The sequence below is a fragment of the Meleagris gallopavo genome, chromosome 7 (assembly GCF_000146605.3).
Source record: "Meleagris gallopavo isolate NT-WF06-2002-E0010 breed Aviagen turkey brand Nicholas breeding stock chromosome 7, Turkey_5.1, whole genome shotgun sequence".
Taxonomy (NCBI): domain Eukaryota; kingdom Metazoa; phylum Chordata; class Aves; order Galliformes; family Phasianidae; genus Meleagris; species Meleagris gallopavo.
In genome coordinates, this window is record NC_015017.2 from 26,304,710 (window position 1) to 26,318,148 (window position 13,439).

The 13,439-nt window shown below is 42.9% G+C and overlaps 1 protein-coding gene across 1 annotated transcript; it reads right to left on the minus strand.

The window, feature by feature from the left end:
- Positions 1-7,963: 7,963 nt before the first annotated feature.
- LOC104911806 (CLIP-associating protein 1-like) lies at positions 7,964-13,095 on the minus strand. Its single transcript, XM_031554234.1, has 6 exons — positions 12,942-13,095; positions 12,690-12,793; positions 12,062-12,153; positions 11,898-11,973; positions 8,827-8,924; positions 7,964-8,059 (listed from the first exon to the last, which is right to left on the minus strand). Exons 1-6 carry the CDS (start codon positions 13,078-13,080, stop codon positions 7,984-7,986), a joined length of 585 nt encoding a protein of 194 aa, XP_031410094.1. The 5' UTR covers positions 13,081-13,095; the 3' UTR covers positions 7,964-7,983.
- Between the last annotated feature and the right edge of the window lie 344 nt (positions 13,096-13,439).

A 13,439-nucleotide genomic window follows, 5' to 3' on the forward strand; every position in this document is an offset into this window, starting at 1 on the left:
TACTTCGTACTGGAGTAACAAACCGGTGCCTGTGTTTAGAGAAAATGGCCTGTTCGTGCCCCCGACTTATAGGGCTGTAACTGCAGTGACTTGCTCTACAGCTGTATGTTAAAACCAGACAGATACACTATCTGTACCAGTATGTCTGTGTCTCAGAAAGGCACTTGGCAGCATAATCAATCTAGTCTAAGATAAGATCAATTATTTGAATATGTAAAATGACAAGATTTAAGGCTACCCTTAGGCTTGCAAAAGCATTCTTTAAAAATCTTTAATAAACAAGGATGTGCTCTTTAGTCTAGACACTGGAATAAACAATTAAAATCTCAAATTTATGGAAACAGCAACTGCTGTGGGTACATTATAAGCACCATGTCCATCCACAAGGGCAAGGATGCTCTTTATCATGCAGGGAACCATGTCTCATGCTTTAACTGCTATTAAAATCCTATCCTGTAGGCTCACCAGTTACCTTGGGATGAAAGCTGTCCCTTCAGAAGCTGATGGCTGCAGCAGCCAATCTCAGTTAACTTGTTACATGCTTAACCCAAAAACAGATTCCATCAAATGAATGAGCTGTCACACAAGAATTCAAAGCCACACACAAGAGGTACAAGAAATTTCATCTCCCCCAAGCAGCTTATGGCCACTACTACGGCTGCTGATTAAGGACAGCAATTTAATTCTAACTGGAACAGTGATTCTATATAAAAACAGCTCAGCATATCAGCTTACAAGAACTATCAGGAGACTACTTTTAAGCACCCAATATTCAGGCTGAGCTGCAGAATCAAAATACGAAAGGAAAAAGGGAAAAAAGAAAAAGAGAATAGGGCAACAATCCTCAGCTGCTTTTTGAGGAGACTAAACTGTTCATGGACACCATGCAAAGTTATCTGCATCAGGAACACGTTTGCAATCCTTACCCTGGCAGCAGAAAGCATGCAATACCACTATTTTGCTCAGTGAAATACCTTCCTGTGTTTTCCCAACAAGCACTGAAGCCAAACTATGTAAAACACATAAACACAAGTCCAACCAGCTTTACTTCCGATGCCAACCTTCTTTTAGGATATGTGAGTAATTTGTACTCCTGCCTCTTTGAGAATCATTGAGAACTGAAAGCCTGGCTTACATCAGTGCTACACTCAAAGTGATGTGTGCACACGTGTGCGCCATCCTATCGACAGATTTGCCTTCTTATATAACAAATGTCAAAGCTAACAGATCAGGATCATGAGATGTAGTCAGTCCTTTTATCTGAAAGTGTCACTGGAGTTGATATTGCTCCAGCCTTAACCCCTAATTCTCAAGCAGAAGTGCTAGGGGTGCAGGGCAAACAGCACAGAAGATACCAGCACGCTGGCTCAGAGACTGTGGAGGCAATAGCTGCAAACTTCAGGCTTTGTTTTTAAGAGAAAACCAATATGACACATACATGAAAAAAATTGAGACCAAAGTCCATATTAGAGAATACAGCAATGTGACCATCTCCACAGCTCTATCAGATATTACTGCAGTTTTCATGGGAAAAGTATAGTAGCTTTGGTAATACATCCTAATTTTTGTTATTGATACTGGATTGTAGTGACAATAGTTGAGAAGGTAAATATCAACACACCCAGCATCCATGCAATTCAGGTACTGGCCCTCTCAAACATCCTAAATTTCATCTGCTGAATCCACAGTGCAATAAGCATTTCAACAGGACACCAGTACACTGAATGGAGAAAAAGGAAGAAGAAAGACACAGCTTTTACAAAGATGGCTAATAGAAAGCACCTCCTCTCAAAGCAAAGAGAAGAGGCACAGGCTTCTGATATACCAAAAATAAATGCAATACATATTTTCACTCTATAAATTAATTTGTCACAAATGCTTAGATCCAGAGCTCCATTCCATTTCAGAGCCTTTCCATTTCCCCCGGTTCCCGCCTGCCTCTCTGACTTCCACAGCCAGCCTGGCACAGAAACGTAGCTAAAACAAAACCACAGAAAGATGGTGGTATCTCAATTCAGCATGCTTTTGGCGCTACAAATCAGTGTAACCTCAGAAGAAGCTGCAAATTAAATGAACTTCCCAACTGATAATTGCAAAAGACAACAATCAAAATGCCTTAGTAACAGCTCGAAAACATCACAAAGCAGACTGAAAACAGCTCCCCTTCACCCCATCATGTGTTGTGTCCTTATGAACACATGCTTTCCCTTTACCCCAGTCAATCATATGATCATAAATGATCAATCATTTATCATATTTTATAGCAGCTTACCCTGAACACGAAGTCACCATGCTACAGATGCTTGCAGGCTATTTGTTGAAGTTTCACTTTTACTGCGAGCTGCCTCAATCTCTTCACAATATTACAAAGAAAATTAACAGGAGAATATTGAGAGGCTAACAAATACACCCACCAGCCCCATGGCACATTCATTAGCACTTACCTTTGCCTGTAGTCATTATCTGCAGTGCTCCCAAGCTGCTGGGAAGAGCTCTGAGCCCTGCAGTGCACATCTCTGTAACTTACCCACCAGCAAACTCTCCACCTCCCAAACGATTTCTCCCTATGACCGAGCAGACTGCCACCCTCCTCCAAAATAAAAGCCTGCTCCGCACTCAGCTGAGCGCTGCTCGTCCTCCTCTGCCTGTTGGCTCACATCACTCCACTTTAAATGTAAGGGTTTAAAGTCTAGAGGGCAGTAACATGCTTGTTTACAGGGTTGTGTAATAGAAAAGAAACCGCCAGTGTGGCCCTTTTCTATCCTCCATAAGGAGCTAACAGTACCGATTCAAAAAATGACAGTAACACTTTCCCAACCCCTGTGCATGTGAAGGAGCATTTCCTTGCTTTTTTTATACATTTTTGCTTTCTGTTTCAATGTGGAAGCAACATTCAAAGAGAACAACTCATAACGGAAAATTAATTTGCGCAGTGAGGCACAAATACACGAAGCTTCAGCACGGAGTGTCAGATCTAAACCTGTGTTATCATAGCCACCCCTCCTAGTCTAATTCTGGTGCTGGGATGCATGTTAACAAATTATATCCCACCCACAGACATGTGGCAACATCCCTCATATGTAGGTTAGTTTTCTCCTTATAATAAACAGGAAAACAGCATCCAGTGACTAGCTTTACTATCAGCATAACATGGGAATCCAGAATTACTGATTTTCAGCTAATTGCCTCTAAGCTGTCAGCTTCATCACCAACCAAGGAACAGAACAAACTCAACAGACAGCTTATTTACCTTCAACAGCACCTCAAATACAGAAGTAGTTCTGTATTTCATCTTCACAAGACTTCTGGCAGTTGCAATCACCTTCGCTATTTCAACACTGTTTAAATCTGATTACTCTTAGAACTCTCACAAAACCAGGCAACTACTAAAACTGCATCCTCCCCTCACCTTACTCTGCATGAACATATCAGGGGAGAGATCTCTGCTCCAGACTTCTGGGTTTAGATCTGCTTTGAGCTCTCTGCATGCAGCCAAAAACCACTACCACCTTTTGAGCAAAGTTCCATGTAGACAAGGAAGTTTAATTTCCTCCAGACTGACTAAACCAGAATAGAGGCACACCATCACACTAAAGGACTTGCAGAAATCATGACACTTAAGTAAAATTAAAAAAAGTTAAGGCACTGTATTATGCTATCATAATGAGAAAGAGCACAAAAACGCACTACAACATTTTAGTTGCTAATAGCTTTAGTTTGGGTCACTTCCTATCAGTCTAGATCTGTCAGCAGATCTCTCTCTACATTCCCAATCTGTCCTGGAACTTCTTCCAGAGTCCCAGTCAGACTCAGGATAATTCAAACCCACGGAAAAATGGCAAGCTTCATGCTCAGGTCCTTCCAGACACGAGGCGGAAGAAACCTGTGCTGCATGGATTTCTTGCAATAAGTAGAACTGTTTACATCCAGCAGCCCCTCTCCATATCACAGCCAATTACAGATCATCACGCAATGCCACATGAAGACAGCAGCAGACTAGCAGGCAATTATTGGCTCTTTCATGCTGAAAACGTATTTGTGCCAGGGGAATAAGGCATCTGCATAATTAGCAATAGCAGTTACACAAAAAATAATTAGCCTGCTGAAAGCTTGAAGGAGGAAAAACTGTAATTTTTGCTTCAAGAGGTTGACTAATTACATGCCAAATAATAAAACAGAGATGCACTAAGAATCATCGAGAAACCAACATGGATTTTAACTTCGTATTCTAGACAGAAAAAGGACCTCTGGTAGCCTAGCAACAAGCAATACTTCAGCATACCAAAGCCTTCCTGCCTTGATTGCACTGCACGCACCGTGCAAACCTCCCCCACCCCACTGCTCATTTGATTCCTGTATTATCAAACAGTGAAAACAAGATCTGGCAAAAAAAAAAAAGTCAAGATAAACTCAAAGCAGCACTAATGGTTCACGGTATAGAAAGGTAAATAAATGTCTGAAAATAATTCATATTTTATGTGTAACAAAACTCATATTCTGATTAGAAATGATTGACTATACATGGGATCAGGATGTGACCTGTTCTTTTAAGGACCTTTTCTAGTAAAGGTGAATGAATTTTTGTTCACCTGGGAATTTGTCTCTCAGGAAGCATGAGTTAAGAGAGATCTTTAACCAGCAGCACCAGCACTCATCCCACCCATCACTGGGAGCAGTCCAGAAAGCTTGTCACAAACAAACCTCAGAGCTAGAAGATGGTTTTAATTGTCATAATAAGTTGTCAGAGGAGAATTACATGTTTCATCACTTCAGAAACAATTCTTGCCATCCCAACCTGCCCAGCTCTGCAAGAAGTCAGGTCTGGCAACCATCAGTCACCACTACTGTCTTTATTCCATCTTGCTCTGACTTCCCTACCCAAGAAGTACAGATTTCACGTACTCACTCATACATAAGATCACACAGTTAGACTGACACTTTGCTAGTAATCTGGGAAGTCCAGACACAACTTCAGCTAGTTTTGCCATTTCAGAGGCATGCCTCAACCCTGACCACATAAAGCCCTTACCCTAAGAGGGGAATCTGAGAAGAAATGTATTAATTTTCAGACAGGTCTGTTCCATGGCCCGATCTCTGCCAGCAGCACCAGGACCTGTCCCACCTAAGATGTGGGAGCCATTAAAGGCAGAAAATCCAGAGCAAGCAGATGCACCTTCTGCAATGCCATATTGTGCTGACAGGTGCATACAGAATTGAAATCTGCACAAACATTTGCCCACCTGCCTTCCCAAACCTCTGGGAGACATGCAGTCTGTGTAGAGTTAGAAATTGTGCAATCTAGCTACAGAGAGGCACTTACATGAGCTTTTCAGACATAACACCAGCTTACCATAATGCCTGAACTCATCCAATCCACACTGTATAATATCAACTATCACATACTGGTAGTGTGCTCACACTGCTGCTATGGGAGAAGCCTGGTAGGGTTACAAACTAAAAGGAGTGGTAGCAATGGCATCAGATAGGCATCCATAATCAATACTGTACTCTGTCAGATACAAAGGATAAACAAGACCAAGTTGTTTCCTGACAAAGGCTCCTCTTTTGGTTGTGCAGTATTTATCATTTTCCCTAATGACTGACAGATACTGAAAATGTCACAGCAGGAGGTGTGAGGGACGTATGAAACCCTACAAACTTAGCTTGCCTTTAAGTCATAATAAACTTACCAAACTACGGGTGAAGGTAAGCCTTGTCCACCAGCTGATACAATCTCAACAAGACAAACTGGAAGCTGAACAGAGTTGTTGAAGTGTTAAACACGTAAGCAAGCTTGCCATACTAGTGCTGTTCTTGGAAAACAAGGAAGAAGCAAGGAACTTGCCTACAGGACTATGGAAAACAGAACTCTACTTCAAATGCATATTAAAAATATGCATTAAAAATTAGTGTTCTCATTATTAATATCACAAATGAGAACTACTTTAATAACTCATGCAACTACAGATTTTTTTCATTCTTAGAAGACCAAAAAAAAAAAGTCCTGTTAGACCAATGGGAGATCCTTCCATACTACATTATGCTCTGGCCCTATAAGCACTCCACACTCCTCTACTTATTTCCTGGAGAGATGGCACTCTATGAATCAACTACCTGTAAGGGTTCATCCCTATCGACCCTCCTTGCTTCTTTGGACATCTTCAGTAGTGCCAGCAGCTACGAACCACACCACAACATGTGCTGGGATGGTCAGCAGGCTGGGGACCAGAACCATCTCTAAAGCCAACTGTTAGCAAGCAATGGCTCTGATACCACTCAGGATCATGCATATCTGCACGTAACTGCATAATAACTAATAACTGCACAGCTAATACTCACATTGCAAATCTCAACCAAGTGAGAGACTGAAGTTGAAGTTCAGTTTTTACACACGTTATCTATCTCGTATTAATGTTCCTTTTATCAGTTGTGACATACGTGATTTTCAACAAAGAACACCTTCATTTGGGTTAGAAAAACCCCATGTAAACTTAATTTAGCTAATGCCACAATCAACTCCTAAATCTTTTCCCTCCTCCTAGAGGATAAACCCAACAAAAATCCCACCCTCAGTCATCATCCCAACACAGTATTTGTTTAAAATAGTACCACAGCAACACATCTCACCACAAGGCACACAGTTTATCTCCTCAAGCTCCAGAGAAAAGCAATCTACATAGTACAATACAAAGTGACTTTCTCTGTTTTTGAAAATCCGGTCTATTCCACAAAGTAAATGAAGTTCACAGAAATTCTACCTTAGCCTACCCAAGTGGAAAGCAGAGAATTTGGATCAAGTGTATGCTTGTTTCAATTTCAGCTAGGATCTCAGAAGAACATCTACATGTTGTACATTTTAAGATGCTTGTTAACGATTAAACACTTGCATCCTCCTTTTACAAGGACATTTGCTTCTCAACCGTACTCATAAACAGATGAGAATACCATAAGCATCATCTACCTACACAGACTACTTTCCTACTTTATACAAAGTCACAGAAGTGTTTTTATCCCATTCCATCACAGAGGAACCTGCAAGAGGTTTTCATCATTCCCAGATGCAGAAGGTAACATCACACAACATTTTGGAATAACCCAAAATATTACTTAATCATCAAATAAATCCATTTTATTGTTTCCTGCAGGAATTAAGTCTATTGTACTTTAAAAATGAGCATGGCAAGAAGAAGGGCACCTTGGAAGTGAAAACACACATCCCACTGTAAAAGAGCAAAGACCTCTGCTCTCTTGGCTTTTAAGACAGCTGTGGAAAAGAATGGAGACATCATCTCTCCTGCCCTCAGCTTTGCAGAGAGCACAAATCTGAGAGGCACCAGCAGCGCTGAACTCATGTTTTTCATCTCTGCTCTTGGCAGAATGATGAATTCCCTCCTTTGAACCAGAAATTCACTCAAAAACATTTCTAAAAGTAAGCAGTACATGAAAAGCAGCAACAGACTCTTGTTTAAAAGCAAGTAAAATCCAAGTCTCAGACAAGAAAACAGAATAAACCTCTTTTGAGAGCTTTGACCTATTACCAGTCATACACATACAAAGAAAATGAACTTAGAAACTGCAAAATACAATTCCCAAGCAACATTAACGTAGTAGTGTTTGATGTTCATATGTACACTCTGTGCTTTGTAGAACACTAAAATTGAAAAGGCTGCTTCTGCTATCTTTTACTTTAATGACAATTTAAAGAAACATACACAGAGACTTGAAAACAGAAGTTCCATTTCCCTAATGACAGTCAAGGAAAAGGAAGACAGTTAGCAACACCTCCTGTTCTCAGAATTCTTCTTAGTACTGCTAGGAATGCAGAACTGACCAACTAAACATCAATTTTGTTTTCTGCAAAAGTGATGTGGACACTTCTGAATTATCATTCGTGTTTCTCTTAGCAGAATATTGGTTTTGCATCCATTTCAATGTCTCACTGATTGAAAACTACTGAAGATACCAAAAAGAATACAGGTACTTCTACTCACCACTTGAGCTCTGGATCATGTTTCCAGATTTTTGGACCTCATCAAATTTCGTGAAAATTACATTCAATCTGTTTGTAAGTTAAAGAAATAAATCCACAATCAATAGTTGAATTTAATCTTTAGGAACCTTCTAATTTAAGATGTTACAGGACAAATTTTGCTTCAACTCAAGTCATTGAGAACACTATCAGAAGCATCAAGGGGGAAAGGGAGTTACTGCAAAATTAAAAAAAAATACACAACATGCAATGACTGATAAAAAACAGAAGAGGGATACTACAGAGATGAAAGAAATATGACTGGAAATACAACAGTACTGAAGATGTGGCAGATCTCATTGTAAAAATACATTTCCAGTTCATGATTATTTGGCCTATTTTTAACAATTTGCAGAAAAAAATAAGAAAAAGTGCAAACTTTGCACAACACTCCTGTTTGGCCAAACATTTCTTTCCTAAGCATGTCACAGGCCCAGTGGAGCATAAGATCTTTACAGCATCTCATTATTCTTTCCTAGAGATCATACTCCTGGAGGCCACACTACAGCAGATGTTTCCACTGGAAAACAAGAGACAGCAGCATTCCTTCCATCTCTGCGCACCTCGCCTCTGAAACAACCTCTCTCCATGCTCCCCCTGTGCACAGTCTGTCATCTATACCATCCTCAGGTTTAATTCTGTTCTGTCCTGCATTTTAGAGATTAAGTACATGTAGGATGGAAGAAAAACTCTGACCCCAGGAAGAGGTTCAATTATGCAACATGTGAAGCCTCGTAAAGGAAAGGAAATAAAAAGAACCCCCAAACAGTTAAAATATAGGGACATTCTCAACATACCGAGATTGGGGTAATCCTTTTTTACTGAGATCAGCCCTTACACGTTCACCAACATGCCTGTAAATTTCCACAAGGCTGTTTATTGCTGCATCTCGAACCTGAAAGAAAGATGTGAGAAGTCAATCATCCACACAGTTTAAAGAAACCTTGGAGAAAGAAATTTGTGTATTTCTCAGCAACAACAGTTGCCACTATGTGCACAACCACAGCATCCACAAGAGCTTCCATTCTTTCATTTCAGATAGTAGCAGGATCAGTAGGTCTAACTTTACCCAAGCTTCCACACTGATGATAATTGTATATCAAAGGGGTAATCAGTCACCCAAGTCACCACGTGGACAACTGACTCAGGCTCAGTACTCAGCTGGCCTGCTACAAACAAAGCAATTCCCAATCAAAACTGCCCAAAATATCCCTGCAGTAAAGCTCATTCTGACCCAGATGACATTACCCAGCACAAGAAAAACAATACATAGAAATACATGCAACAGAAGAATAAAGGCACAACAACCCTTGTAGTCTTGCTGTACTCCTAGTTCTTAGTCACATACTTCCACTGAAGTCCAAAGCAAAAAAACCCAACCACATAGACAAGAACTAAAAACTCCCAACTCTCTGACCAGTCTTTATCTGATTATTAATTAAACTCACTGTAACACAACAGAAAGGCAGTATCACTAATGGCTAGTTGCTTACTTTTAAGCGTCCCAGGCTTTAACTGCAACCCTAGGTATCTCACTAGCACCAGGAGCAAAGGCTGTATGAACAAATGTCATTTTACATATTTTCCAAGCTGATTTGGAAAACTGACTGCTGGAAATCTCAATGCAGTGACACATACCAACACTCCCTCCCTCCAGGAGGCAGACAGGTAACTATCTGCTCTGTCTGCTGGAATACCAGCAAGCCATGCACTTCTGCTTGCTTCCAACACTAACCTTCCTTTCCACACACCCTCACTCAACAAAGGGGTTCCCAAAGCTAAGACTGGTGGCTGACTACACTGAAAGCCCTGTGTTGGAGCAGAGCTGCAAAGGGAATGAAAGAAAGCATGGTAGCACAACAGCACTGGGCCTGAACAATCAGGGCTAGATACAAGGTATTTTTGTGGGGCCAAACTAAAATTAGCCTTATGTGGCAATGAAGGACAGACATGCACACCCTACTTCCTAGGGAAAAATGACTAACACTCTTCTTTCATCCAGTTCTCCCCCTCTCTACATCATTTCCATCCAGAATGTTCTGAACTGCCACCTTCACGTACTTCAGCCCTCGTTGGCTAGTTTTGCTCCCTGCCCCTCAGCCCAGCACTGCAGCACAGGACACAGCCTTCCAGGTGCCAACAGGGCAGCTTTCATCACTGAGCATAGCAGGAGGAACAGGGGAAGCCAGCACGTGCAGACTGTTTCTCCACAAAAATGGATGCATACTGCAGCTGGCCAGAGGGAAGACACGCTGCTCCTCAGCAGTGACTACACTGCACATATCTGCAGTGAATCATTCACCACAGTTGCAAAGTCACAGCAGCCAGGGGCTGTGACTACCCAACAAGCAGCCCTGCTGCTGCTCTGCCCATAGCAGCAACAGCCCCAAACACACCCCAAACAGGCTGCCTAGCAGGGAAAACCTGGGAAGGCTCGCAAGGCTGTGTGAAATTCAAAGGGCAATAAGAAAACAGCTTCTGATACCCACAACAAAAGAGGAAAATGCCACACTTGACGGGGACCTTTGTTTCTCCATCATGTTTCACCAAGAGAGGGCAGCATTGACCCAGCAAATGGCTCAGACGTCCCAGAGCTCAGAAGGCAGCACGCTGCTGCTGACAGACTGCTGTTCGACCAGTTCAGGTATGAACTTTGTGCAGATGAGGTGGAGCAGGTCCCCAAGAGATGAGTCATTAAATCAGCCTCATTTCCCACTCCGCTGTGGGAGCTGAGATTGGGCTGTGCCAGGCACATGAAAGGCAGCAGCGAGGGAACACATTTCAGTCCCCTCACCAGCTTTCTGGTTTCTGCAACAAGCTCACTGATGCCAGGACCACAATGCCTCTGCGCAGCAGCAACTCAGCATCCTGAACCCAGCATCCCACAGAGGAACAGCTTGCTCAACCACAGTTCAGCAACAGGGAGGACCCTGAATCTTACAATTCCTTAGAAGCCTTATGGAGGAACCAGCTTATCCTCCCTGTGTTGGCAAAAACGGGATAAGCTGCTTCTCACTTGGCCCTCTCCTTTAGCAAGGGGAGGCTCCAGAGCCAGTACAAACCCATTCCCCAGATGTTACCTCATGCTTCCCTCCAGCTACATTCCCACTCTAAACCTGGATCGTGAACACTACCCATGTTGGATAGAGATCTGAAATATTCAGAACCTGCAGGTGCCTGCACTACCTAACATTAATCTGAACTCTGCTTCCTCATCCTCTTCTCCTCTCACTAGCCTCGCTCACTTCCAATTTCAGATTAGGTTACAAGCTCTCCTTGGCAAGAGAGCTCTCTCCTATGCAACAGAACTGGAATAACCCCAACTTAGGATGTTAAAATTGTAACAAAGCTGGCAGACAAGATACAGACAATTGCATCTTCCAAAGCAGGATAGAAAGCATATAGAAGCAATATGATACAACTTATCTTCTCTCTGCCCCTTGTTCAGAATCTCCCCATACAAGCTCTGGCAGTGCACATGGTCAGGCTGTCAGCCTTGTCCCATTTGCCCTCCCTACCCAAACTGGCTCTTATCTGAAGGTACACAGATGCTTCACTGAGCCTGAAGGGATGCCTGCAGCTTCCTATGCACTCAGCTGTAAGGAGCAGGAGTAGCTCTCTTCCCACAAAGATTTTCTGTTCTGTTCCATATCACCTGCAGATTGATGCTGTTCCGTTGAACCTCTGATTCTACTATAGGCATTACTTCAACTCTGACTCACACAAAATCAACCAAGAGCTTTTCATAAACATCATTCACCAACAGCAGCACATTTTTCAGCTAATTTATCAGCCAGAACACAGAGCCCCACCTACTGACAATGGCACTCAATACTACTTTGAGAAGCAACTCACAGCAAAAGCTTACCTGGCTGTTTGGATCTCCAAGTAAGTTACATATATGCGGCACTATCTTACTCAGTGTTAAACTCTGAGCTCCAGATCTGGGAATAAAGAACAAAAAGGGGATTGGTGTGAACCACAGAGCAAGTTTGCAAGCGTAACTTAGAGTTGCAGGAGGTTCTGACTTACGCATTGAGTGTTGCAATAAGGCAGAGACAGATCCCTTCTCTTGTCCGGAAATTCTTGTGTTTGAATCCTCCTAACATCCTATCCCACACGTACTGTGGGAGACAGAAAACAAAGTGAGACAGAAAACAGGAGGCCAGGGAAGAGAGATTCATTCTTTCAGCAGACATGCACTGTAACATTTTTGTATGACAAGCTTTACAACTACCCAAGCAGAATAAAACAGCAAGCAGTAAAACATTTTTAAGTATGACTAGTTCTTTGCTGAATTCATACTAACTTGCCACAAACTAAAATAACATGTACTATACAAAGCAAGTGCCTTCCAACACCCAGGACAATTACACTGACTGCCCTCTTGATAAATCTAAGCAACATTCACACGCTCCCATGCAGACCCTGGCAACCCAGCCATCCAACAGCATTCTCACATAACACGAATCATTCATAACAGAGGCATAGGGAGATGACGGCATTAGAGATGGCCATAGGAGAATGCTCTCTATGAAAGAGAAAGAGAGGAAAAGTTAACATCTACACAGAGTACCAGGACATCAACAACAGAAATACTCAAACAGCTCCGCTTCAAGCAGCTCTTCTCTCACACACCACAAAGGGCTGTGAAGCATACCTGAGGATTAGCAGCCTGTTCCATGATTTTCAGCAGCAAGGTCTGATCCTGCTCCCGCACAGAGTCCTTGGAATCCCCCAGCCTATCCAGCAAGCTGGGCAGCACTGCAGAAAGAGGACAGCAACATCCAAATCTCTCAGAAGGAAACCTCAACAGCTGCACAGCCCCTCTGCCCCTCAGAGGAAGGTGAGACATCGGAGCTGTTCCACAGGTGGGATGGAAAGGAAAGGCAGCATTACACCCAGCCCTTACCTGTGCCAATCTGAGCCTTGAAGCGGTCCTGCAGGCGGGACACCAGCGCAGAGATGATGTCGATCCCCAGCAGCACCACCTGGAAGCAGAAGACAAGTGTCAGCATGAGGTTGAGGGCCAGGCAGGAAGCAGACCCCATGGGCTTGCTTCACAGGGCTTCTAGGAGCCTGGAGAGCTCTGAGCTGTGGTGCAGAACCCACACTGGTGTACATGGGGTGCACGGGTGCTGTATGCATAGAGACCGTAGCATGTGAGAACAAACACGCTTAATTAATTGTTATTATACTTGTAATCAGGAAATGGCGTGTACTGACATCCGTCTCACCATTCGTCTGCAGAAATTAAACGCAGCTTTGAGGAGGTAACCAGGATCTGAGGAGGGCGGTTCAGACAGCGCGACTTCGCTAAGGCGAGGCCGGGTGTTGCCAGCAGGGGGCGCACTCCGCCGCACTCCCGCCGCGCGGCCCTGCCCCCTATGCAAATCGCCCGGCGGACGGC

Bases quoted from the DNA above. Each gene is read 5' to 3' on its own strand.
- LOC104911806 (XM_031554234.1), bottom strand. From the start codon at position 13,080: ATGGGGTCTGCTTCCTGCCTGGCCCTCAACCTCATGCTGACACTTGTC. The intron at 12,794-12,941 runs GTAAGGGCTGGG...CTCTTTCTGCAG, and splicing joins CAAGGCTCAGATTGGCACAG to TGCTGCCCAGCTTGCTGGAT. The intron at 8,060-8,826 runs GTATGTTGAGAA...ACTTACAAACAG, and splicing joins AAAGGATTACCCCAATCTCG to ATTGAATGTAATTTTCACGA.